The 24,871-nt window shown below is 36.0% G+C and overlaps 4 protein-coding genes across 5 annotated transcripts; 1 reads left to right on the plus strand and 3 right to left on the minus strand.

Annotated features, from left to right (window-relative positions):
* Positions 1-2: 2 nt before the first annotated feature.
* LOC18588593 (ras-related protein Rab7-like) lies at positions 3-2,763 on the minus strand. Of its 2 annotated transcripts, XM_018127292.2 has the most exons (7): positions 2,511-2,763; positions 2,394-2,420; positions 2,215-2,314; positions 1,569-1,715; positions 1,402-1,482; positions 878-1,023; positions 3-268 (listed from the first exon to the last, which is right to left on the minus strand). In XM_018127292.2, the coding sequence occupies exons 1-7, from the start codon at positions 2,561-2,563 to the stop codon at positions 202-204; spliced, it is 621 nt and encodes a 206-aa protein (XP_017982781.2). In that variant the 5' UTR covers positions 2,564-2,763; the 3' UTR covers positions 3-201. The 2 variants fall into 2 exon arrangements, with proteins under 2 accessions (XP_017982781.2, XP_088665526.1); XM_088809400.1 differs by lacking the exon at positions 2,394-2,420.
* A 1,638-nt stretch (positions 2,764-4,401) lies between these two features.
* Positions 4,402-8,879, minus strand: PERK1 (proline extensin-like receptor kinase 1). The gene is made up of 8 exons (XM_018127291.2): positions 8,059-8,879; positions 6,816-7,388; positions 6,618-6,704; positions 6,462-6,532; positions 6,100-6,176; positions 5,499-5,640; positions 5,214-5,375; positions 4,402-4,971 (listed from the first exon to the last, which is right to left on the minus strand). The coding sequence occupies exons 1-8, from the start codon at positions 8,627-8,629 to the stop codon at positions 4,672-4,674; spliced, it is 1,983 nt and encodes a 660-aa protein (XP_017982780.2). The 5' UTR covers positions 8,630-8,879; the 3' UTR covers positions 4,402-4,671.
* Positions 8,880-13,166: 4,287 nt separating this feature from the next.
* NYC1 (NAD(P)-binding Rossmann-fold superfamily protein) lies at positions 13,167-18,036 on the minus strand. Its single transcript, XM_007013104.3, has 10 exons — positions 17,529-18,036; positions 17,097-17,175; positions 16,862-16,997; positions 16,587-16,661; positions 16,289-16,481; positions 15,770-15,838; positions 14,962-15,101; positions 14,657-14,779; positions 14,207-14,399; positions 13,167-13,738 (listed from the first exon to the last, which is right to left on the minus strand). The coding sequence occupies exons 1-10, from the start codon at positions 17,898-17,900 to the stop codon at positions 13,553-13,555; spliced, it is 1,566 nt and encodes a 521-aa protein (XP_007013166.3). The 5' UTR covers positions 17,901-18,036; the 3' UTR covers positions 13,167-13,552.
* Positions 18,037-20,930: 2,894 nt separating this feature from the next.
* On the plus strand, positions 20,931-24,808 carry LOC18588597 (AAA-type ATPase family protein / ankyrin repeat family protein). The gene is made up of 7 exons (XM_007013109.3): positions 20,931-21,462; positions 22,592-22,702; positions 22,851-22,949; positions 23,059-23,169; positions 23,261-23,564; positions 23,696-23,835; positions 23,936-24,808. The coding sequence occupies exons 1-7, from the start codon at positions 21,325-21,327 to the stop codon at positions 24,470-24,472; spliced, it is 1,440 nt and encodes a 479-aa protein (XP_007013171.3). The 5' UTR covers positions 20,931-21,324; the 3' UTR covers positions 24,473-24,808.
* Positions 24,809-24,871: the final 63 nt, after the last annotated feature.

The raw sequence follows: 24,871 nt of genomic DNA on the forward strand, positions 1-24,871 counted from the left end.
AGTAACGTCAAAATATAAACAATTGGATTCTTAAAGAGTGGCATACAATAAATGCTGAAACAACAAATAGAAATAAAAAGAAAAACATCCTACCCTAAATGATAAATTAATCGTCAAATAATTCCCTCTGAGCAAAGTTAATATACAAAGATGTTGAGTAATCTTGGCACGTAAAGTAACATTTGAGAAGTTGCTGTTTTCTTAGCATTCGCAACCTGATGATCTTTGCTGCTGTCCTCCACCCACATCGATGGTGTCCGGGAGATAACTTCATCAACAAAATGTTAAATGAATTAGCTAGTTATGTTAGTATGAGGGCAACCAGACCCAGGAACTTGTCATTGTAAGAACAGAAACCAACACAGCTTAAATGAATTAAAAAGGTAAACGTATTTCAAATACAATTTCTCAGAAACAAAAGGGCCAATTGACATGATAACCTGAACTTTTTCCCAAACCCCCACCCTCCTACCGAAAAAGGAAAGTGATCTCTAACAACTCATGACAACACCCCAGCCATCCTTGAAAAAGTAAATTTCAAAAGAAGCAAAAGAAGCATAGAGTGGCTTTGAGCCAAAATAACAGCCATTCAATAAATGGTTCAGACCAGATAAAATAAGTCTTGTTTTTTCTTTTTTTGCCAAAGATACAAAAAGTCTTGAACTTATCGATACAGTATAATTAGGGGCAGCATTCAGGCCGAAATACATAATATAGGAGATTTAAAGGAGAAGAGTATAATGATGATAAAATGTCACCCTCAACAACATAATCCAACTTTGATATAACACTGCAGATAGTAATTGTTGACAAAACTCAATACATGGTAGGTGAATAACTCTCAAACCAAGAAAGAGATTGTTAAAAATATACTCACATTTCTTCTTCAGGTTCATTTTTTAGAGCATTTTTGGCTATACACTGGAAGGCAGCTTCCACATTGAAACCTTCTTTTGCAGATGTTTCAAAATAAGGAATGTTACCTTTGGAGGCACACCATGCCTTTGCTTTCTTCTCAGACACCTTAAAAAAGGGTAATAAGGAGCCAATGTTATGCATTCGTGATTAGTAGTGGGAAAAAGAAAACTAGAGCATTTACATAAAAATGTCTAATAATACCACTGTCTTGGGTATATGATCATTATGATGTGAAGAAATAGCTGGAGAGAATTTACTAACACAGCAATGCCATGCAAGAATTACACTAGAACAACCCGATAAAATATTTGCACTTCCCGATTTTCAGGTTAATAGATATAAAAATTAAGACAAAAAAAGAGTAATACTATATACTATCTATTGTACAATCGCAGATAGGTAATTGCTCATCATGGCAAGGGATAACATCTTGTATTAGCTAAAAGAGATCAAACATGTTGAGAGGAGGAATATTTATCATACCACTCGACTATTACCGCCATCAACATCCACCTTGTTCCCCAATACGACAAATGGAAAATTCTCAGGATCTGAAGGGCTAGCCTGGATAAGATCCCATTAGGAAAAGACTGAGTCAGTGATACAAAGGGACCAGGGATCAAGGAATGCTAAAGGGTCAAAATCATTACCTGGATCAGGAACTCCTCCCACCAGTTGTTGAGGTGATCAAATGATTTCATGACATTCACATCATAAACTAGCACACAACAGTCTGCACCACGATAAAATGCCACACCTAGACTTTGAAATCTTTCCTGCCCTGCTGTATCCCATATCTAACAAAGCAGTCCAAAAACGGCATTTCAGTCATAGTCTCAAGCGTTTAAATCAGGCAAAACTAGACTGGAACTAAGTGGTTTAAGACAAATGACATTATGCTGACAGAAACATTCCAGCTGTTGTCAGGCTTTAGGTCAAAATTGATGAATAGGTGGTAAATCAAAGGATATTGGGGACCTATGCTTTCAATGGGAGCATATTAACCAATATCATACTGACCGCGACTGATGAATCCCTGATGTAAATCTAAAGGGGGAATTAACTCCTCTATGGAAATAAAATGATCATGCTTTTCAAAAAAAAAAAAAACATTCCAGCTATTCCAAATGTTTAGCATAATCATATCTAAAACTAAAATTCTATTAAAGTCATGCATCACGGGATGTGAACTCATTACTAACAGTTAAAATTAATGGAAAAACGTGCAAATAATTTAAGACAATTATAATCAATTAAAATAAACACTATATGATCAATGAGAAATTAATTTCCAACCTGCAACGTGAAAATCCTATCTTCAAATTGGACCTCTTTCGTCAAAAAATCAGCTCCAATGGTGGCTTTGTACTGATTACTGAACTTGCGGTTAACATATCTGAAATTCTGAGTCTAAGGCTAATTAAACATTGCAATTACTATTTATTTATCAAAATATAAAGATTGAATTAGGATACTGATTCATCAAAGATGTCTTCCCAACCCTGTCCCCCCCAAAAAAAGCGAGAGAAATTAGTAACATTTTAACAATGATAAAACCAGTTAAAAACATTTAAAAGAAAAGAAAAAGTTACCCGCTGTCACCAACGATTATGACCTTGAGTAGCATGCGTCTTCGAGAAGCCATTTTTGATTCAAAGCTTCTGGAGTTTTTGTGAAAATTAGGGTTTTTTTTAGGATCTTTTCCTGGAAAATGAGATCAATTTTGTTTTTTTATTTTTTCCCCTTCCGTTGGGTTTCAGAAATGAAAATTAAATAATTAATTCGAAATAAGCGACAGAAAAAGTAGAGTACAGAACAGAACCGTTGGGGGGAACAAATAACTACCTGTCTTAACCAATCCCACCTCGTTTGCCTTTCAAGTTCTTTTTTATTCCGAAAGTACCCCCTGTTTCCCTTAAATTACAACTGAACCAAATAAAATTGGGCTTGGTTAGGTAATGGGCTTGGGCTCAGAAAATTCAAACTATATTTTATTATCGCGTAGGTTGTAAATATTTGTAAATAATAATTATAATTAAAATATAAAATATAATTATCTATAGTAAACAATTAATATTTTAATTATATGTAGCTGAATGTTTATAATATTAATCTATCAATTATTTAATTTTATTAAAATTAAGAAAAATATTTTATATTGAAAGTTATTTAATTTAATTATAATTTTTATTTATGAATTGAATATAATGAAAATTATTCAATATAATTAAAAGTCTAATATATTTAATAATAAAAATATTTAAAACAACAATTTTAAAATGTAACAAATAAATATGATCATTTTTGTTAATAATAATTTTTTTGAACATCCTTTTATATATATATATATATATATTATGTATATCAATATATATTAAATGACTTACAATTGCATAGAACTTGTATATTAAGGAGGAAAATTGTTCCTTAGCTATTTTATACCATTTTTTTTCATTTTTAATTTGTTGATTTTCTTTTTTTTTTTTAGAGAAAGGGAATTGGACCCGAGTTTTTTTAAAGAATACTTGCAATAACCTTTTGATTTCCTCATTATTTTCTTTCATAGTTAATTTTATTTTATTTTATTTTATTTTATATTTGTGATAGGTATCCATTGGTGTTGTGAAAATTAGTTTGGAATATGCTAAAAGAATAAGAATTTGGGCCGCAATCTTAGGGAGGCACCGCAAAATGTAAACGAACAACTAACGTGGACAACATGACAGAACGGCACACGAGTGAGAAAACCAGGATAGTTGAGTCATTTTGAGGTGTCTCGGCCATCTTGACTTGGTAAAGTTAGTTGGTGGCACTCCAACGGTCTGAAGACGGGGAGGACAACAGCCCACGATAACCAGGCCATTTTTGTCATTTTCCATGATTTTCTAATGCGGGTTTGACTATAACCTCGTTTTAGAGAAGGGAAAGGAATTTTTGCTTGTGATCAAATAAAACCCACCCCAGCCCAGCCCCGGGCCCCAGCTAGGTTTCAAATTTCAAAGTTGGAGAATGCCCCCCGACGTCCAAAGCCATGATCTTCATCTGTATCTATCTTTACTTCACATTCAAAGTTTATACAAGTGGGACAAGAACATGACAGCCTGAACTGAATCTAAGCCCATGTTTCTAGTAGAGTGAGTGTGACGTTAGTGCCCTACATTTTGTTCTTACATCACAAAAGAAACGGGTACAACCAAATATTGGATTTCTGTCTGGGCTAATAATAAGTTTCCAAAGAGCTACCTTCAATACATGGATTTATGATCAATGCAGGGTGCTCTGAGTTGGTGTACATTTTGACCCACGACGTGCAGCTTCTCACCTGATTCACTCTTAGGTGGAGACTTGATTTATATGCAAACAACCACCTAGGTCAAATTGTCACCCACATAACATATGAATCCAACCTATCTACTAAAATTTCAATCCAAGCAAATTGACTAGGAAACAATTCACAACACCAAACGAAGGGAGAAAGTCCGGTTTCAGCAAACCAAATTGATATTAACATTTAAAAAACAAATAAAAGAATCAACCAAAGTGTATCCATTATTTACTGTGTGAATCACTAATAAATACAAATCAATGAAAACCCGTAATTTCCAAATTAGGGTGATAAAAATTTGTGTGTTATCTCATGAAAAACATGCCAATCTTTGCAATCAATGTGACTTCCAAATCATAGTACGAAAAAGAAGTGGGGACGGGGTCTTTACAAAGAAATGAGGTGTAGTTTTGTCAAGACGTCAAAGTTCAGCTAAAACCTTGGCTGTTTTTCTTCCTCCTTCCCATCTCCATTTCCCGGGTAGTTTGCCCTTCATTGCTTGAGCCAGAAGGGTACAAGCCATATTCGCTGGTAGGCTCACTGTACTCACTACTAGCACCATATTCCTGTGTGCCCAATGCCATCCTCCTGAATTTTTTCATGTCTTCATTGTACTGGCTTGTATCATAGTCTGAGCTTCCATAAGAGCTGTAAACATTGCTCTGTCCAGGTCTCATTCCTTCGTTGAGATCAGACAATGATGCATCTCCTTCTAAAGCACGGACTATCTGCTTGGTTACAAGTTTAGGTTCAGAGTCTAATAATGAGTGGAACATAAAACTAACTATGAGGTCTAAAGAAAAGTACGGTAATCCACTCATGAATGATTAACTGGTATGCAAGTCTCACAATTAAATTTTATCCGATCATCTTATCAATCTATCTTCAGATCCATATACATCAACCAGACATGGCAGACTTAGCATTAAATCAATATAGCATTTGAAAGTAATTTCACTACACCAATTACCTGGCTCATTCGTGGTCGACGTCGTGCTGAATGTCGCACACAAGCAGCAGCACAAGCAACCATGCGAACCATCTCATTGTGGTTATATTCCTTTTGTAACTTTGGATCAACCAGACTGTCAAAATTTCCATCATCCAAAGCTCTTGTAAGCAAAGGTCTAGCCTGCAATGCCAAATCAGATTTACTCAATTAAAGATTGTAAGGAATTCAAATCCCAAAAAGAAAAGATGCACATGTGTGTGCGCTTGTACACAGTGACTATCATTGATCAAACTAATAACTAACCCAGTCCACCAAACTGTCCTCAATGAAAGAAGATCCAACTGGTCTGTGTCCAGTAATCAACTCCAAAAGCATAACCCCGAAAGAGAAAACGTCTGACTTGTCTGTGAGTTTTCCACTTGAAGCATACTCGGGAGCCAAATACCTGGAGATAGTGAGAATTAAGTGAACAAAAACAAAGAACAAACAAAACTAAACCAACTAAGTCTAAACCTGAATAGAAAATAAAAAGTAACAAAAGTCCAGCCCATTGTCAATAGAGCCAATAGAGAAAGTTTCCAATAATCATTAGAGCTTCGCACTTAAAAATGATAATGAAGCAGAATCTGACAGCATGCATTAACTTAAGCAGCCCAATCAGCTGTGCATTGCTGCAGCTAAGTTTCCAAATTACAAGCAAACCCATTAAAAATACTGGAGCTGAGTTCTATGCATGTTGAGGATTAAGTTCATTGGCTTTGAGCAGCTCATATGGAGCTAAACATAATTTTTAGGCATAACAAGAACCCCTTACGTTAGATTGCAATTCATCTCAAACAAAATATAAACAGAAGACAGACGATGCCAGAATACCAAGAAACAAGAATGGAGGAGGCATTCTTACCCAAAAGTACCCATCACCCTGGTTGACACATGAGTGTTAACATCAGAAGAAAACTTTGCTAGTCCGAAATCAGCAACCTGAAAACAAAATTTTTATCTACCATGTCAATGACAATAGTGAGAGAAATACATATACGTATGTGTATGTTTAGACGACCAAATAGAGCAAGACAGTTACATTCAAAACAACTGCACCCAAACTTGTATATAGAAGTGAACAGGTTGACACAAGCAAATCTATGGCAACCAAATAAACAGGATTTCACACAGACAGCTAAGGACCAGCATTTTGGTTGTATTTGATTGGATTTCATTCATGGTTCAAAGTTTAGAGAAGTCAAGAAATTAAAATGAAATCAATACCTTTGCCTCAAACTTGAAATCCAAAAGAATATTGGCCGTCTTAATATCACGATGAATGATCTTAGGATGACCTGAAAACATCGATAATGGTTACCACAAAGATATTAAAATCCTACAACTAGAGAAGTATGCACTGGAGAGAGTCAGAAAGCATACAATCCTCATGTAGATATGCCAGTCCTTTTGCAGATCCTAAAGCAAGTTTCATCCTCGTTGGCCAATCCATGGTAGGTCTCCCCTTTCCTGCAAATAGCATTCTCTATCAGATACTTTACCAGATGAATCAAACATCAATTAGCATTCACAATGCTTCAAAAAAAGTACTATGACCTGCAACTCCAAGTACAATCTTACCATGCAAGTGAAACTCCAAAGTGTTGTTTGGAACAAACTCATAAACAAGCATTCTTGTTGTCCCGGAGATACAGTATCCAACCAATGAGACAAGATGTTTGTGATGAACGCGGCTGATAATCTCAACTTCTGCCTGAAATTCTCTCTCCCCCTGCCCACTTCCAGCCTTCAGTTGCTTGACAGCTACTTCCTTCCCATTTGGGAGGACTCCTCTGTGCACAAACCCAAAGCCACCTTGTCCAAGAAGGTTTGCTTCTGAGAAGCCATCCGTTGCTCTTGCTAATTCCTCATAGGTAAACGTGCTTTTTGAGAAACCTAACGCAATACCAGGTGAGGGTGGTGGAAGTGGGTTTTCAGAACCTGAATAATTAGAGCCAGAACCTCCACTGCTGCTCATGAAAGGTGGGGGTGGTGGAGGAGGTGGCATTGGAGGCGTAGGGGAGCGGGCTGGTGATGGAGGTCGCCATGCTGTAACTGGTGGAGGCATGGGCTTTGAAGGCACTGCACCATATTGATCTGCATGCGGGGGAGCATTTTGTTGCCTCCGGTACTGCTGGCCACCATAGGGATCATCTGTAAAAAACCAACAAGCTCTGTGAATTATGATTACCTAGGTCAGAGTCAATAGAGTAGGGCTACAGGTAACCAAGAAGTTAATAAAATCGTTTTATAATTAGCATATGCATCGGCCTCTATGGTTCCCAAACAGTCAAAATGAAAATAAAATAAATCTCCAAAATCAGACAAAGAGAAATTCAAGTAAGAAACACCATGAGCGCAAGGACGTAGTGTGAACAAAGCAAAGGTTTAATTAGTCAAAGGCTTGATCATGTGAAAGCTCAAGCGAAAGCCATATACAAAGCTCTCCATACTCCGTATGATCCAACCATAATCGAAAACGCCCATGCAAATGCACTAACAGCAATGCATATGAAAAAAAACCAAATATATGAATAAAAAAAAACTCTAATATTTGCTTGCTCCAAGCACGGATCAATCTTCAAAATCATAAAAATATGTTTTTTTTTCAAAGAAAAATCATTCAACTTTTAAATTACCACAAAGAGAATTGGAGGAAAGAATAATAAAAAAAAATTACAAATTCCATCTTTTTAATGCAAATCCAAACAAACGATTAAAACAAACATAACCCGATTTTCCTGCTTAAAAAAATAACAAAATCAATAAAATACGCATAAATCCAATGAACACTCTAATTCCAAAAATGCGAAAAAGATCTGACCTTTAGGCCCAGGAGGTGGAGGAGGCACATAGTAACTTTCCTCATCTCTTCTTCTCCTCTTCTTCTTACAACATATAAACAACAAACTCAAAACCAACAATATCGCCACTCCCCCTATTGCTATCCCCACTACCAGCCCTGTCGACACCCCATTGTTCGAATCAGGCGAAGACGACGGTGGAGGAGGAGACGGAGTCCCTGAGCTCCCCGAAGGCGGTGGTGGCGATGGAGTCTCCAAACTTCTCGGGGGTGGGGGCGATGGAGTGGATGAGGAAGGAGGCGGAGGGGAGGGAGATGTGGTGGCTGGGGGCGGTGGAGAGGTAGAGGATGAAGGTGGTGGTGATGAAGTGGAGGGAGGAGGAGGAGACGGTGTGGTCGAAGGGGGAGGAGCTGATGGGGTGGCTGGAGGTGGAGAGGCAGTAGCGGGTGGTGGAGAGGGCGTGGCTGGTGGCGGAGAGGGAGTCGTGGTCGGCGGCGGAGATGCGGCCGTAGTTGGTGGTGGTGGCGCGGTAGTGTTGGTGGATGGTGGTGACGATGGGGCTGGTGTGGCCCCCGGGGATGGGGATGACATTGTTGTATAATAAAAAAAAAAAAAAAAAAGAAAACCGGTCTAAAAAAACCAAACTAAAAACCTTTCTGGTTTTGGTTAAAGAAAAACGAAACGTTTGAGGAAGTTTTTATGAGAGACGGAGAGAGAAGGGGAGGAAAAAAATGAGGGAAAAGAGTTCAATTGGGTTTCGGAAGAAGGGAGGGTTTGATTTGGTATTGTAGCGTTTCAAGTTTGAAAGTAGTTTTTTTGCACATGCTAGTGGCCCCCCTGCCCTGATTGGTCCCGGTGGGGTTGGATTGAAGCTTTAACAAAATAAAGAAAATAATAATAATAATAAAGAGATAAAAGAAAAAGGACTAGGAGGTTAATTGTCTGCACTCTGCAATAGCTGTTGTTGGTGCCAAATGTTCAAATGCTTTCTGTTTTTGCTATGCCGTTCAGTTTAGGATAAAGAGCTGTTTAGTGGGACCCTTTCACACGATTGGTCCGCGGTTTTATTCTCCCCTACTCGTTTTGTAACATTTTGTTTCAAGTAATTAAGTAGTAACACCACTAATTCACGGTGTAATCTAGAAGAAGAGTTCTTTATTTTGCTGAATCACCTTTCTGTCTATTACTTCAAGTTGTAGCTCAGGTTGGTAGGGCAAGTACGGCTGATTACAAAATCCAACTCCATAAAAATTCAAGTTCAAAGAAAAACAAGTCATGAACCCAAACTCAAGGGTTTTTTAGCACTAAATTGACCCGATTAGCTCTAATTTGGATGAAGTCAAATAAGTTTATATCATTTTAAAAACCACATTTTATCATTTCTTTAGTCTTTTTCTCCTCTCAAACAACCTGGCATGATTATTTTTAAGATAATTATATAAATTATCTAATTACTAGATATTGCACTCTAATTAGATAATTTGCATAATTATCTTAACAATTATGATTGAAACAACTTGAGTTACTTGCAGTAGAGAACTAAAATAAGAACATGTCAATGGGGTTCATTTCATCCAAAAAGAGAACCAAGAATCACCATTTTTCATTTTTTTTCCCCTTTAATCATCAAATGAGTGAATATTATGAGCTGATTAACCACAAAGGGGAATAAGGAGAAAAGCTGGTGAGTGATAATATGGTAGGGCAGCAACCTATTCAATATCCCAGGTCTTTTCCAAATATAAAATGCAATGACAGAAATAGAATCCAATACCAATATATCAAGAAGAGCTAAAACAATCAGATGTTTCCATAAATAACCATATAATGGCTTAATACGAAAATCTAATGGAATCAATCACGGCAGATTGTTTGGGATTAGATGTCTATATCCAATCATTAAAACCAGCCAAGAAGGCAAGAAATTGGCTTCAAAAGTCTGGCAAGTGAAAACCCTGTGTCCTTCAATTCAACAGTTTCTTTTTTCTTGTTGAGCAATGATCACAACAGCCCTAAATTTTCCAATCCCAGAGTCTTTTTCTGGAGTCATGATAACGCAAAGAGAAGATTAGCTCAATGTGGTTTTCCACTTACACTGCCCCCTCAAAGTGGCAAACTGATAAAAAGATGAAACAAAGTTCATTTTCAATCCTCAACTATTTTGGCCGCGTTGAAACTTTCCAATGAGGACAAGGACAAACTAGTAGCCGAAATCATTTCTTCGTCAATGGCTCTTAGTGCTAAAATTACGGTCTTAAGCATCTTTCATTTCTGTCGTATTTTTCCTTTTAAGATATTAGAATTCAGCCTCTCTTAGCAGGTGCTCAGCAACGTTTTTGCGGTCAATTCTAGAGTAGCCAATTGGCATTCAACGCATGCAGCTGACAGAATGCTGAGAGTTACAAATTAGTGTACTTTGATTAGCTACAATGGGTTTGAGTAGCTTTACAAAATGGGCTCATGAGAGAAAGATTGAAAATGTTCAATTCTTAAAATGATGATGATTTTATGATCGAAAATTTCTTGTTACATTGCTTTCAAAAGCACCGTAATGAAAACAGCAGTGTAAACGAGGTGAATGACTTTGTCAGGAAACAAAATGGTTATCTGATAACAGCATTGAGATTAGAAAAATACATTTGTAAATGAGTAAATGTAGGTAAGTCAAGGATTAGGTGAAGCCTACTACATAAATTTTGTACACTACATATTTTTTTTTCAGATTTGAAACGTATTTAAGGGGATAGCTGTTACTCTAAGTAAAAGACAAACCAGCTGGAAACCAACAACTAATTACGATCCCTAATATTAAAAAAATGATATTACTAGGAATATTATAATGGAAGAATTCTACAGACAAATAATTTCCTCTTTCCAATTGTCGTTTTGGATTTTATTGTCAGTTACAGGCTTCCAGCATTAACATTTCTCACGAAAACTATGCATGCAGTCTAACTCCAGTATAAACCTGAACTTCCACTATCCTGCTATATTTTAATAACAATAAGATTAGTTTCTTGTGGATTAAAAATTTGATTTGGGTTTTTACATGCGGAGGATCATGGAAGAAGTAAGCCGCCGGCAATTGATTCTAAATATTTGGTAGGTGAGGCGGTGGAGACTGGAGAGATGTGTTCAAACCTGCATTTGAGACTGCAGGCTCGATAGGATAGACTCGAGATAGTTTTGACCTGACAATATCTAAATCTACAATGCCTGCTAAGTGCCAGCCCAAATATCCAAGGAAATTAGATAACATTTAAAGATAAACGAACAAAACCAAGATATTTTCGTGCAAAAAACTGAAACAAATTCCATTAATTATTGGCTTCTTATACTTCTTTCCAGTGTAGCAATAGTTATCCAATGTCATTTCCTGTAAGTTATTCGGCAGAGAGATTGAGTCCTGAAAAAGGCTTCAGTTTAGCATTAGGGATGTCTAGAAATTTTTAGCCTTACATGATGAAGGTACAAAAGTCACTTACCTTTTATCCTTCTGGCTTCCTCCTCCATTACAGCCACTCATGGTGGGCATGTACATTGAGCCTTGATGCTGACACTTTTTCAAGGTCATATTCTCCTAGTCTCGGAGGTTTTTTTCTTTTCATTGTTTTGAAAACATAAATGTTTGCTTTGTAATTTTAAAAAGTCAATTTTCTGCTGTCTATGAATATTCTTCATGCTCCACAATTGACATGGAATTTAATTTGTAAAGGGAAATTGGGAAGGCATTTGTTTACTTTTTGTGAGGGAGGGGTAAAAGTTGAGAGGTCGTGAGGGGCCATGATCAATCACATGGCCATGCTATTTTTATATTCTTCTCATGATTAGTGGCATGACATTCGCTGCTTTGACTAAAGCCATTTATTCAGTTCAATCCAGCTACCCAGTCCCCAAAAAACAAATAAACAAGAAAGAAAAGAACAGAGAATCCTGTCAAGGTTCTACATTCTTTTCCTGTGAAGAGAATTAAGCATTAAATTGGTTCCTTTAAGAATAAACCTTTGGAAAAAGGAAAAAAATTAAGGTTAAATCAGTTTATTCCAAGTTCCAAAATTGAGTAGTTTAACTTATCTTTTCCAACCTTTCATTCTTTCTGCAAGCCTATTTGTTACAAGTTGCAAAGATTATTTTTATCATCAATTACTTTTCGGCATAAGAATTTGAGTTCAAAAGGCATCAAAACCCTTTGATTTGGTGGGAATAAATAGCTATTCAGCCATTTGTAATTGGTTGATTTCTTAAAGGTTCTTCAGATTAAAACACTTAATTTCTTTTCCGTATTAGACTTTCAAGGGTTCAAGAGAGAGAGAGAGAGAGAGAGGGAGGGGAGCAGCCCCACAAACCATAACGAAGGTTAGCATGAGTAAACTACGGTATGTTGGCGGTTATAACTAATTGTTCATTGCACCAACGCATGCCAAGTTGGCGTCAAAGCCATTTAGCCAATGAAATGGAGTTATGCTAATTCTTATAATAACAATTTAAAGAAGTGAATAATCATATGTTCAACGCCGATTCTGTTTTTTCTTTTTTCTTTTTAACTGGGATGAGTCCATAAAAACATATTGTCCTGCATGACAGACAAGACAGCATATCATTTACCTTCCGCTACCATTGTCTTCCAAATGGTTTCTTAAAATGTCGGTACGTGACCAAAATATTTGTTTCCCATTGAACTTTCGGGTTATTGTATTGGAAATTCACAGTTCACGGATGGAAGTGACAAGCTGGATCAGCATGTCCAGGCATCCTGGAGAAATTTTGATAAGAAACTCCGGTATTTTGGCTTCGAAGGGATCATAAGATCCCCATCCTGATGGGTTTGTGCCGTTATCGTATTCAGCTATTTGTTTGGAATGGCCTTTGCTGTTTAATTTTTTCTCTTGACAAATATCCACCCCAAAGGGGGCAAGTTCAAAATATACAAGCAATGCCTATCAGGGCTTGAGTAATACTCCTTTAGGCCCCTTGCACCTGGACAAGGCAGTTAGATGCCTTTCATTTCATAATAATTTTGAATGCAGCCTAGGGGGGGGGGGGGGGGGGGGGGGTGGGAAACAAGTAGAAAGTTGTTGCCGAAATAATGCTCTTAGAGATGGGCTTTAACATCTACTACTAGCAAATATGAATGAAGGAAGGATCTAAATTTCATTACAATTCGGTCATTAGATGTATACAGGTTACAGGTATAGGAATAAAGAATGCTTCAATAAAAATCTAATGTCTGTCTGCTTGTGTATTCAGAACCTACAAAGCTTGTCCCAGCCGGTGCTCATATCCATGGAAGTCCAAACATTTGGGCTCATGCTCTAAGACCACCGATGAATTCTCCAATTGTTAGATATATGCATATACTGAGAGGTTGCAGGTGAAAAAACCAACATGCAACGGCTGTTTATCCTTTAGAATTGTATCATATGTCACTTCTACAATCACCATCCTACTTGGCTCCTTGACGGAGAACACTCCTATAACGTAGTCTCGATACTTTTAAATTACGACTGTTAAGTCTCAGGTGCCAGGATACGTGCTGCCCGTGCTAGAAAGGATAATGAAGGCACAAACAACCGAAAGTGAGAACACAGACACCCAAGTGTTTTCAGTGTACATATCCATCGCATCTGTAAATGAGAACTGAGTACGGTTTTCAGCCCAGTTGCGAATTCGGTCTGCCTCTGCTGCATATAATGCCCTACCCTGCAGTACATATTTTTGCATTATAAAAATTGGGAAAGTAGGAAAGAGGGAAGCAGTTTAATCTCCCAACAGTTCAGATACCAAAATGATAACACCACATTTCACTGAAACACAATCAATTCAAGCAAAAGGAGGCTTTAAAGCCAGAAACTGCGATTAGAACAAGAGACCATGCAGCATACAGAACTTGGAGAAGTGGGCTGAGCTTGGTGACACCGTTTAACTCTAAATATGAAATTTTCATACAATTATGAGGCTGGCTTTAGATGTAATGTAACAGAGTAACTTTAAAGTTGAATTCTCAATTTATCCAATGCAGCTGAGTTAATTAAAAGGATTTGAGGAACAAAATTTTACAGTTGAGCAGAAACCTTCCCTTAGTACAGGATTCATTAGCTGCAGGATACCATTTTGTCTTAAAAATTGCAACTATGTGACAAAATGTCTTCCCTGGAGAATCAAGGTTACCTGTTCATCAAACCATCGACCTTGTCGCAGCCAGGCAGTGACTAAAGCCAGTAATATCCGAGGTGGGGTCAAGTAGTTGATGGCCTTCCCTGTTCCCTTTACAACCCGCATTCGTGGAACTAGACTTCTAGCAACAGTTTCAGGAAGCTCACAGATAATGTTAAACATTTGTTTATTCTTTATGGTTGAGCCACTGTTAAAGAGCAAAAGAAATATTTTGTCATGTTAGCACATTTACCGAGTGTTAAATATTTGTATCATGCAAAACATAATGACAGTAAAAGACTAGTCAACCAACGCAGATTGGAGACTGCCTGTTTATCAAGTTTAGTTAGTCAAATTACATGCTCAATATAGGAACATAACAGTTGCAACCTCCTAAAAGAATGAGTTGAACTAGCCAACAGCAAAAAGTGAGTGCCTCGAAAAATTCAGGACATTCCAACATACCTCAAGAGCAAATCTGTAAGGACCATGCCTGGAGATGCTGTATGGATCCCCACTTTAGATCGCTTGCATTCCTTCAAAAGTGATGCATGAAGCTGTCTAAGACCACACTTCGTTGACCCATATCTAGAAGTTTGAGGAGATAAAAGACAGTGAGAATTATTATTAACTATTAAAAACATCAGAACCGAAAAAGTTTTGAGAAATGTTAAAACAAAAATTATCAAAAGTATTACAGGTGCAAGATAATAATGGCTGCCCACAAGAAGAAGAACTAACTCCAGTAGTAATAGATAATGACGACTTACACAGCAGTCAAAGGAGTGCTAGATCCCCCAGAACCTGCACCATCCATGTTAAAAATGTGGCCCCCATTTGGCTGGCTTTTCATGATGACCATGGCTTCACGAGTGCAGAGAATAGAACCAACAAGATTTGTCGAGACAATCTACCACATAATCAGCTAGTCAGATACAAGCTACTGCCATCTTCTTCTTTTTTTTTTCTTTTGAGAAGTAAAAAGAAATTTTATTAATAACAGAGGATTCAAAATCCATCATGACATAAACAACCAAAATTAGCACCCAGCAATACAGAGTAACAAAAAACAGGTGTGGGAACAGTAAAGATTTCCTTCGCGGCATTTTGACAAACACCCTAGAGCAAAGCCAATCAACCCACTGAAATGAGCACAGAAAAAGCAAAATTCCATCTCAAAACTGAAAACCCATCTCAAGAGTACAAACAAGCTCAACTCACCACAGGCTTCCATCTAAACTTTAATGCCTCCTCCCAGAAAACTGCTAGCTTGATAAACCATATACATTGTACTAAAAGGCCATTCCAGCAACTAGATACCAAAGTGTGCATACATGTGAATAAAATATTTGTCTTACACACACTAATTTGAATGAGAGCGAATCAATCACTAGTTGGTTATTGGCTAGTTTGATCCTTACCCTAGACACAGGCAGTAGCAATGAAAACAAATCACAAAAGGCAGGAACCAATAACTCAATATCCCAGAGGCTACCTTTCTACCAAAGCTTACAAGTTTTGAGAAGATGCAAAAAGGTTAAATTTCTCAAGTGGCAAATCCAACAAACTTAAGGATACCTGTTTAATATCTTCATCACTGAACTGTAGCAATGGTCTAAAACCTTTGTTAGTGCCAGCATTATTTATCTGTCAGAGTGTTCAAAAACAAAAATGTATATCAGAATCTGACAAAGCATGATAATTTGCAAGAAAATGTGGAATACAAGAATCTCAAATGTTCTTTGTCCAATCCCAAGCAGACAGGAACTAATCTTGGAGGTAACTGGACATAGAACAATGCCCATAGTCATCATTAATAGTTCCGAGTAAATTGTCATAAGCTGGGCATCTATAAACATAGAATATGAAAATACAGCAAAATCTTTCAGACAGAACAAGAATGTCCATTTGTCAGGAGCAACAATTCCACAATTATCATAAGGTCATTCAACTTGAACCCAAGTTTAACCTAATACCATTTCCCAAAAGCATCAACATGCTAACATGACATTGTGGCGCATGTCTTATGTGTGAGTGCATGTGCACATGCAAAGAGAGACGGAGGGAAAGCTACAAACATCAAGTTAAATCACTCACCCAAATGTCAACAGAACCAAGTTCATCAATGGCAAATTTGGCCAATTTTTCAACATCATTGGCATCACAAACATCACATGTTATGCCAACCACTTTTGCACGTTTCAGATTCTTACTAGATGAGCCACCTGCAGTCATACCTTCCTTGAGGTTCTCCTCAAGTTCTTTGATGGTCATGTCAACAGACTCAGGACTGTCTTCATAAAATCCAACAAGGATAATGTGTTGTGAGAACTGCACTGATAAAACTGTACAAAAAGTATCATAAACTAGGGAAAATTATCATTTTGTACTCCACCTGCGAGAAGCAACAACCACTCGATCTCCTGAAAGAAGAAATTCTCGAGCAAGTGCTTTTCCCAGTCCCCTAGTGCTACATCAGGCCAGTCAAACAGACATAACCACAACAGAAAAAACATAAGTTTCCTGCATCACCAATTTAGTAGGAGCATATCTGTGTAAAATTTTGCTTACACCTAACTAAATATTATTTCAGGCCTTAAGTGAAACCGATAGTAAAGCTTACCGAAGAAATTTAAAATCAAATATCATTTTGCAGACCATATATTGTACCTTCCGGTTATAACAACATTTCTTGGACCAGCTCGACAGTGTTCATCTAGAACCATATTAGCTCCAATCATTGTTCCAATGATAATCCCTCCAACCCAGCTATACCAAATCAGTGTGTTCATCTGACTGTCTCCACCTACAGAATTGAACTTTCAGAGATTGATTCTTCTTTTAAAGAATAAGGCATCTAAATCAGTTCAAATATCCACAAGTACTAAGATGTTCTTTGGCTAACCTGACAACTGAAAACCAGTCAAGAGTATCACTCCAGTGCTCAGCATGGTCACAATATATCTTCCTATTTGCATAGCAATCTGGCTCATGAAAGAAACAAAAGGTTAAATCCAAGTTGAACTGATGCTTATACTGATCAATCTTGGATAACATAATTTTGAAAAAATTTAGAAGCTGATAGCCCATATCAGCCAATAACAAAAACCCAGCAAACCATATATTTGCATAAATTACTAGAAAATAAAATTAAAAAAAAAACTTGAAATACCTTTTTTAACCATTTATACAAATTCTAAAATCGGAATTCATTTAAACAAGCATAAACTCATTTACCTGACCAATTATAAAGCATAATAAAAATATTTGAACTGAATTATATAGAACAAATTCCGTAAGGGAACCAAGAGAGGGATAAATTATAGATATAACTCACCGAAGAGAAAACTTCCTCAACTTTAGCCACAGCTTTTTCATATTCATCTTGAGATTGAGAACCAAACTTACTAACCCCAAAAACAGAAGATCTAAAAGATTTCCAAAACCCATCTCCTTGCTCCAACTTCACTTTGTTTTCCTTCACATCCCCATACTTTCCCTCACTTTCCATCTCTTTCTCTTCCACTTCCCCTCCATCTTCTCCCCGAAACGACCGACACCTTTGCACGTACACCCCGTTACGGTTTCTAGTTATAACGGGAAACCGTACAAAACAACCCCCTTTAAGCCAGTTCCGTTGTTGTTCCTCGAAACAAAAGTGTTGGTCTTTCTGGAAAGTACATAAGTGAAGCTTTGTCACTGCCGCCATTTTTGTAAGAGATTGGAACTGAAAACTGAAAGATTCAGTTCCAACTTTATTGGCAATGAAAAAAAAATACTAAAATTAATCTTTCCTTTCGAATAATGATTTTCTTTTCTTCAAATTATCCAATTTATTTATTTTTTTCTGTCAAGTTTTTTACTTTATATAGGTAAGGTAATACAGGCGTCATAAAATTAAAAATATCAGGGAGATAGATTCGAAGCGGATCTTCGGTGGAGGAGTGTGATGACCACACGTTAAAGAAACCTAATCTGCTGCACTTTTGGTCGACACGTGGCGTTTGGGTTGGCGTTTTCTTGTCGTATTCCGTGGTGTTACGAGCAGGGGATGGGGATGGACGGTGACGCTTTTACGCCTTGAAGTTTTGGCTTTCGGGTTTTGGCTTTGGGCGGTTGGGTTTTTGGGTACTCAATCGGTTGAGTAATCCAAATAATAACCATTACCGCCAAGCGAGTTAGGACTTTGGGACTCAGTTTGGTTAGTTGACTTGACTGTGGGGATAAGTTGCCGATGAAGAATGGAGATGATGACGACCAAAGCAGGCATACATTAAGCTTCATCTAGTTTTGACAATAATGGAATAGTAATTGTCAGACAAGAATCAAATTTCGAATTCTCCCCGTTTAAACTAATAAAGCCAATTCTGTTCGAGCCTTTTGTTGAACTTAAAGCCTGACTTTTGTTGAATGTAAATCATGTAGAAGGTTTTAAATGGATAAACACAATGGAAGATGTTTTTCGCGATGGCAGTACTTCGTCAGAGGTGTCTCTAGGCTGGCTTAAGTGGCTCCAGTTATACTAATTCAATATATTAGTGATTGAAAAAACCAATCGAATATTTACAAAATCCCCAAAAAAACCTTCAACACCTTGTTCTCGCATTTGGAGTAGAAATATTTGATGTAGAATTTGACTATTTATTCTCTTTGTTTCCCTCTAGAAAACAAAACTGCTGAGAGAAATCACACCAAAAAATTGAAAATTGTGATGCTTAAAGAACTATGATATATGGCTGCCTAAAGAATAAATGAGGTACCCACAAGATAAATTTGACTTTAAATTAAAATAAAAAAAAATAATTTTTTAAAGGTAAACGAGTCACAACATAATAATTATTTGAAAATTTATAAATTATTTTAAAAAATATAATTAAGTTTTTATATTTTTATTTTAAATGAAATAAGTTTTTATATTTTTATTTTGAATCAAATAAATTTTAATAATTAATGATTGATTTTGTTAAAATATTATTTTATATCACGTGATATTAACGTAATATGTTAACATATCATAATTGATAATGATTTGATATATTAATTTGACATTTTAATATAATTATTTAATATTTTTCACCGTACACATAAACGTTATATCAATATCATATGAATATAAAATGATAAATGATATTTTGATTAATAAAAATTAACTTATTATTAATTATAAAAATTTATTTGATTTAAAATAAAAATATAAAAATTTAATTAAATATAATAAAAATGTAAACAAATTTAAATTTTTTTAAATAATTTAAAATTTTATTTAAACATTATACTTTTAAAAAATCTATTAATATGCATTAATTCTACACCTTTTCCCAACCAAATGCTTAATAGACTGTTGGACCCCGTGACAATGAAAGAAAGATTGCATTATTGGAAAGAATGATTTAAACAAAATAGTATTATGTACTACATTCTTACAAAGAGAGCAACCAAATAACAGATAGCTTATTTCATGCATTTGTTAAACTGGCCTCCTTTACTTGCCAACATGGGAATGATTAGAGATCAGCTGGACAACAGCTCATTATTTCCACTGTTCAGCTCATAGGTCATAATCTACTGTATCGGTCCCTCCGATAAAAAGTCAACAACTAGAATCGATAATTTTACACGTGTTATTAACCGATTTAAATTTTATACAATGATATTTTTATTCTAATAAAACAGATTATAATATGGAAAATATTCATATTTTACTGGGATTGATATGCTTAATCCGTTTTTCTATAATTATGTTGGTATCGTAATCGTGTTAATAGATTACAATACAAAAATATTTATATTTTACATGTATTAATATGTCTTATCTGTATATGATATGTTTGATCAATCTTATTAACAAATTAAATCACATTACTCAATATATTTAATCAATTTAAACTCATTTATTGAATTGTTAATATTTTAAAAATACATAAAAAATCTTTGCTCAACAAGATTGGATAACGCTAACATTAATTATCAACCATATTGATAACCATTAAACTAATTCCTCCCATTATCAAAATTGAAATGAAAAAAAGAAACTAAAAATGTCCCAAAAAAACAGTAACGAATGCAAATATTAAATCTCTACCTTTAAAAATGGTACTTAATATGTTCAAACCTTGCTATTAGTTGAATTTTCTATTTTTTAAATTCAAAATATTTAACACATTTTTTTTAATTTTTTTTTGAAGGATTCCAGTAGTAAAACGTAGGTAAAGGATCTGTTTTTAGATATATACCAATCAAGAATTCTTTCATTCTTTATTTATTAGCATAAAAAACACATGATAACATTTTGGTATAAATCAGATGAATAGGATAAGATTTGATATGCTCATTCTCGAGGATGAACGCTACCCACTCTTTTTTCACGTGATATACGATGGATACATGTTTTTTGATGCCAAGTCCTGTTACCAGAGGAAAAAAATACAAGTATTTGATAGAAATAGTGAGAAATAAATATGTTTATTTCCTCTCAAATTGTTAAAAGAAATTAAAAACATATTAATAAAAGAATTGAATGGTGAAATATTAATCTTTATCTTTAAAATTTTATGATATTTATACATAATATCATTTATTTTTATTAATAATTAATTAAAAAGTTTAGCATGTCATTAAATTGAAAAAAAAAATAAAGACATTTAAAACTTGAGTAAAAATAGGGGCAACAATTATTTTTTCTTTTTTGGGAAGAACCAAAATTGGGGTTAGAGTAATTATAAAGTGCCATATTATTGAATAAAAGGATGGATTTTGGGATGTTTATTGACAGCTCAAAAATAGGTGGCCACCTGGTGGGCGGTGGCAACTGGGAGGCTAACTGGTGAACCAGAGGGTCGCAGCCCACAGTAGAAGAAAGGGTCCCAAACCCAGACCACGAAAAATCGGGAAAACAAGAGTATATAGGAAAGAGCTAAAAAAAGGCAGTGTCAGATTCAGACGCGGGGGAATTTATTTCCACGTTTGACGGCCGATGACTCCCTCTGCCAACTAAAATTCCTCTCATTTTCTCTCCATTTTTTCTTTCCTTCCTTCTTTTTTTCTTTCTTCTTCTTTCACTTTTCTTCCGTAAAGAGAAAAAGAAGAAGAAGAAGAAAAGGTACTCGTTTAAGGTTAAACTATCTTTCTAAAGGATGCAGATGGGTCGGGATCAAAGGTCAAGATCTGCCAAGCCCACCACCATTCATCGGTTTGCTCAGTCTGGGGATCTTGTTGGTCTCCAGAAGCTGCTCAAGGACAAGCCCTTTCTTCTCAACGAGAGAAACCCTGTTGTAAGATTCCTCCATTTCCTTTTTTCTTTTTAAAAAAGTCCTTTTGATGTTTTAGCATTTTGTAAATGACGCATGAATTTGGATTATTTCGCCTGCATTTTTAGCCATAGTTTTGGTTATGTTCTTGATGGTTTAACACAATACCCTTTTATTAGCTAAGATAAAAGAAAGATTTACATTTCTTTTTTATCCACCCTTTTATCTCTCTATATATTTTCTTTGGAAATGCAGATAATAGGGTCCATAGTAGACTAATTAGATCTAGCGGGGACTTGGTTGGGCTAGAGATGTCAGTTTCTTTTAATTAGGTATAAAAAATTGTAATGCATCGTTAGTATATGTCTTAATTAGTAGTTTTACGAATTTCAGTAACATAATGCAGGTTGTTATTAATGTTATTAAATGCAGCATTATAAAAAAAACATAGCATCTTATTTTAGCAAATAATGAAATTTGATCCAGGTCCTGTAACCAAGGTAATTATTATACCAGGGAGGTTGAGGGTGATGAACCCATAGTTATACAGAATGATACATGGAGTAGAGAAATGGGTTAAAGATGCAGTTCAATGTAGCATCAGTTCATTGTAAACAAGCGCGACGGTCTTTTAAATTATTTGTTGATGCAAAATTCAACCTATTTTAAAGTTGGCTGTGAAAAGTATAACTGTAAAGGGCGGTTATGACATGTTGACCGTGAACATGATAGAATCCGACGCAGCATGTTAGACGATTCTGAATTGCTGGATAAAGCTCTCTTAGATCTTCAGTTCCACTGGATATTGTACTGCTTCATTTGCTTATAACTAATCCTTTTATTTGTTCAAAAAAAGAGGTGCAACAATATTGTTTCCCTGTTTTGTTATAATAATATGTTACCGATTTTTGTTACGTTCTTTTGCTTTATCCCTTCAGTTGTTTCTTGGTCGTATGGGCTCATGGCATATGCTAACTGATTCATTGTTGATTTTTAGCTTCTAACAGTGAGATACTTCTTATGTGATTAATTGCTACAATTCCTCTAAGATTTAGAGAGATTGAATTGAATGCCTACCACAGATATATATATGTATTCGGAATCACTTCCTTCTTATTCTTAGGTCTATTGGTTTCATTTGGTTTTCATGCAGATGGCACAGACACCATTACATGTTTCTGCTGGATATGATAGAGCTGAGATAATTAAATTTTTGCTTGACCGGCAAGGACCAGAAAAGGCGGAGTTAGAGGCCAAGAATATGGTATGTAAAAATTTTATTTGTTTTCACTAATCTTTCAGCTAAATATGTTTATCTGTTAGCTGCTTAAAATTTTCCTTTGAAAATCCAGTAGAGCTCCTTGTTTAGGACCTTTTAGAATCCTTTGAGTTGTATCTGTTGACTTTTGCAGTATGGGGAGACTCCATTGCATATGGCAGCCAAGAATGGATGTAATGAAGCTGCAAAGTTGCTTCTTGCTCATGGTGCTTTCATTGAAGCCAAAGCTAATGTGCTCTTTCTTGGATCTTTATTTCCCTTTTATTTATGTGGGTGATTACAACTGGCTGGGAAAGTTTAACTTCTATTGAAGATTTTCTTCTTCCATGTCATTTATGCAGAATGGAATGACACCATTACACCTTGCTGTTTGGTACTCAATTCGATCTGATGACTATGCAACTGTCAAGACACTACTTGAGTACAATGCTGATTGCACTGCTCAGGACAATGTAATATTCATCCATATACTTGGTGTATTTCATTGTGCTTGATTTGTCTTATTACCAATTCGTGACAGTTGGTTTATCTTTTGAATTGCAGGAGGGTATGACTCCTATAAAACATCTCTCAAATGGCCCTGGAAGTGAGAAGTTACGTCAACTATTACACTGGCACCTTGAAGAGCAGCAAAAGAGAAGAGCACTTGAAGCATGTGGTGAAACAAAGGCTAAGATGGATGAACTTGAAAAGGAGTTGCTGAATATCGTGGGCTTGCATGAGCTCAAAGTACAACTTCGTAAATGGGCAAAGGGGATGCTCTTTGATGAAAGGCGCAGGGCCCTTGGGTTGAAAGTTGGTGCTAGAAGACCTCCTCATATGGCGTTCCTTGGCAATCCTGGAACAGGTAATTGCTATTGGATCGCATGCCTCAAAATGAATTACTTGTCTTCTAGTGATACTCCATAAAACATGTAGTTTTTATGCATCTTATGATGTTTCGTAAGTATGAATAACAGGATGATTATTATTCAACAGGCAAGACCATGGTAGCTCGGATTCTTGGGAAATTACTCCATATGGTCGGAATTCTACCTACCGACAAGGTAACGGAAGTGCAACGGACAGATTTGGTTGGTGAATTTGTTGGACACACTGGGCCAAAGACAAGGAGAAAGGTGTTTCCTTGTGCTTTTTGGATTTTTTTTTTGGTGCTTTTTCTTGATCAAGGCTAGTCTGCTGTCTCATATGAACTAATTAACAAGTGATCATGTGCAGATCCAAGAAGCAGAGGGGGGAATTCTTTTTGTTGATGAAGCATATAGATTAATACCTATGCAAAAAGCAGATGATAAGGACTATGGATTGGAGGCTTTGGAAGAGATCATGTCTGTAATGGACAGTGGAAAAATTGTCGTCATATTTGCTGGGTATAGTGAACCAATGAAGCGTGTAATTGCTTCTAATGAAGGGTTCTGCAGAAGAGTGACAAAATTTTTTTATTTTAGTGACTTCAATTCCGAAGAACTAGCAAAGATCCTCCATATTAAGATGAATAGTCAAACAGAGGAGAGTTTGTTATATGGATTTAAGTTGCATAGTTCTTGCAGTTTAGATGCGATAGCAAGATTAATAGAGAGAGAAACAACAGAGAAGCAGCGTAAGGAGATGAATGGAGGTTTAGTTGATCCAATGCTAGTTAATGCTAGGGAGAACCTAGATCTCAGGCTCAATTTTGACTGTATAGATGCAGATGAACTGTGTACCATAACCTTAGAAGATCTCGAAGCAGGCATCCGGCTTTTATCACAATGATGCAGGGTTTCAAATGAAGCCGAGAAGCAAAATATGTTCTTTTATCATTCTCTAGTGACCTTTTTGGGACATCAAATCAAGCTAAAGTTTTTATTCATTATATTCCTTTGAGGATGGTTGCAAGTGCTGCTGAAAACTCAGAAGCTGGTGGGTGGGCTTATATATTAGGGAGCTTATTCTCGTACAATTTTAATTTTCTTACTATTTCATTCCTTTGTTTCAACAATTGATTAAGTCTCAGGTATCTATTCTTCCCTTAAAGGGCATTATTTCTGGGTCATGTTATAGGAGTATTCATTTGTTTTACGGAGCAGCAATAAAATCTCTTTTCCAGCATCTTTGGATGAATGCTTGGGTTGTTTTTAACAAACTTTCTGTACTTGTTGTCTTCATAACTTG

Source organism: Theobroma cacao, chromosome 9, assembly GCF_053813885.1.
Source record: "Theobroma cacao isolate CCN51 chromosome 9, ASM5381388v1, whole genome shotgun sequence".
NCBI classification, from domain to species: Eukaryota; Viridiplantae; Streptophyta; class Magnoliopsida; order Malvales; family Malvaceae; genus Theobroma; species Theobroma cacao.

Bases quoted from the DNA above. Each gene is read 5' to 3' on its own strand.
- LOC18588593 (XM_018127292.2), bottom strand. From the start codon at position 2,563: ATGGCTTCTCGAAGACGCATGCTACTCAAGGTCATAATCGTTGGTGAC. The intron at 2,315-2,393 runs GTATCCTAATTC...TCAGAATTTCAG, and splicing joins AAGACATCTTTGATGAATCA to ATATGTTAACCGCAAGTTCA. The intron at 1,716-2,214 runs GTTGGAAATTAA...CTGCTTTGTTAG, and splicing joins ATAGGATTTTCACGTTGCAG to ATATGGGATACAGCAGGGCA.
- PERK1 (XM_018127291.2), bottom strand. From the start codon at position 8,629: ATGTCATCCCCATCCCCGGGGGCCACACCAGCCCCATCGTCACCACCA. The intron at 6,705-6,815 runs GTAAGATTGTAC...TGCTATTTGCAG, and splicing joins TTTGGAGTTTCACTTGCATG to GAAAGGGGAGACCTACCATG. The intron at 6,533-6,617 runs GTATGCTTTCTG...CGATGTTTTCAG, and splicing joins GGCATATCTACATGAGGATT to GTCATCCTAAGATCATTCAT.
- NYC1 (XM_007013104.3), bottom strand. From the start codon at position 17,900: ATGGCGGCAGTGACAAAGCTTCACTTATGTACTTTCCAGAAAGACCAA. The intron at 16,482-16,586 runs GTGGAGTACAAA...TTATGAAGACAG, and splicing joins GTGGTTGTTGCTTCTCGCAG to TCCTGAGTCTGTTGACATGA. The intron at 15,839-16,288 runs GTGAGTGATTTA...ACACTCTGACAG, and splicing joins TTGGTTCTGTTGACATTTGG to ATAAATAATGCTGGCACTAA.
- LOC18588597 (XM_007013109.3), top strand. From the start codon at position 21,325: ATGCAGATGGGTCGGGATCAAAGGTCAAGATCTGCCAAGCCCACCACC. The intron at 23,170-23,260 runs GTAATATTCATC...TTTGAATTGCAG, and splicing joins ATTGCACTGCTCAGGACAAT to GAGGGTATGACTCCTATAAA. The intron at 23,836-23,935 runs GTGTTTCCTTGT...GATCATGTGCAG, and splicing joins GGCCAAAGACAAGGAGAAAG to ATCCAAGAAGCAGAGGGGGG.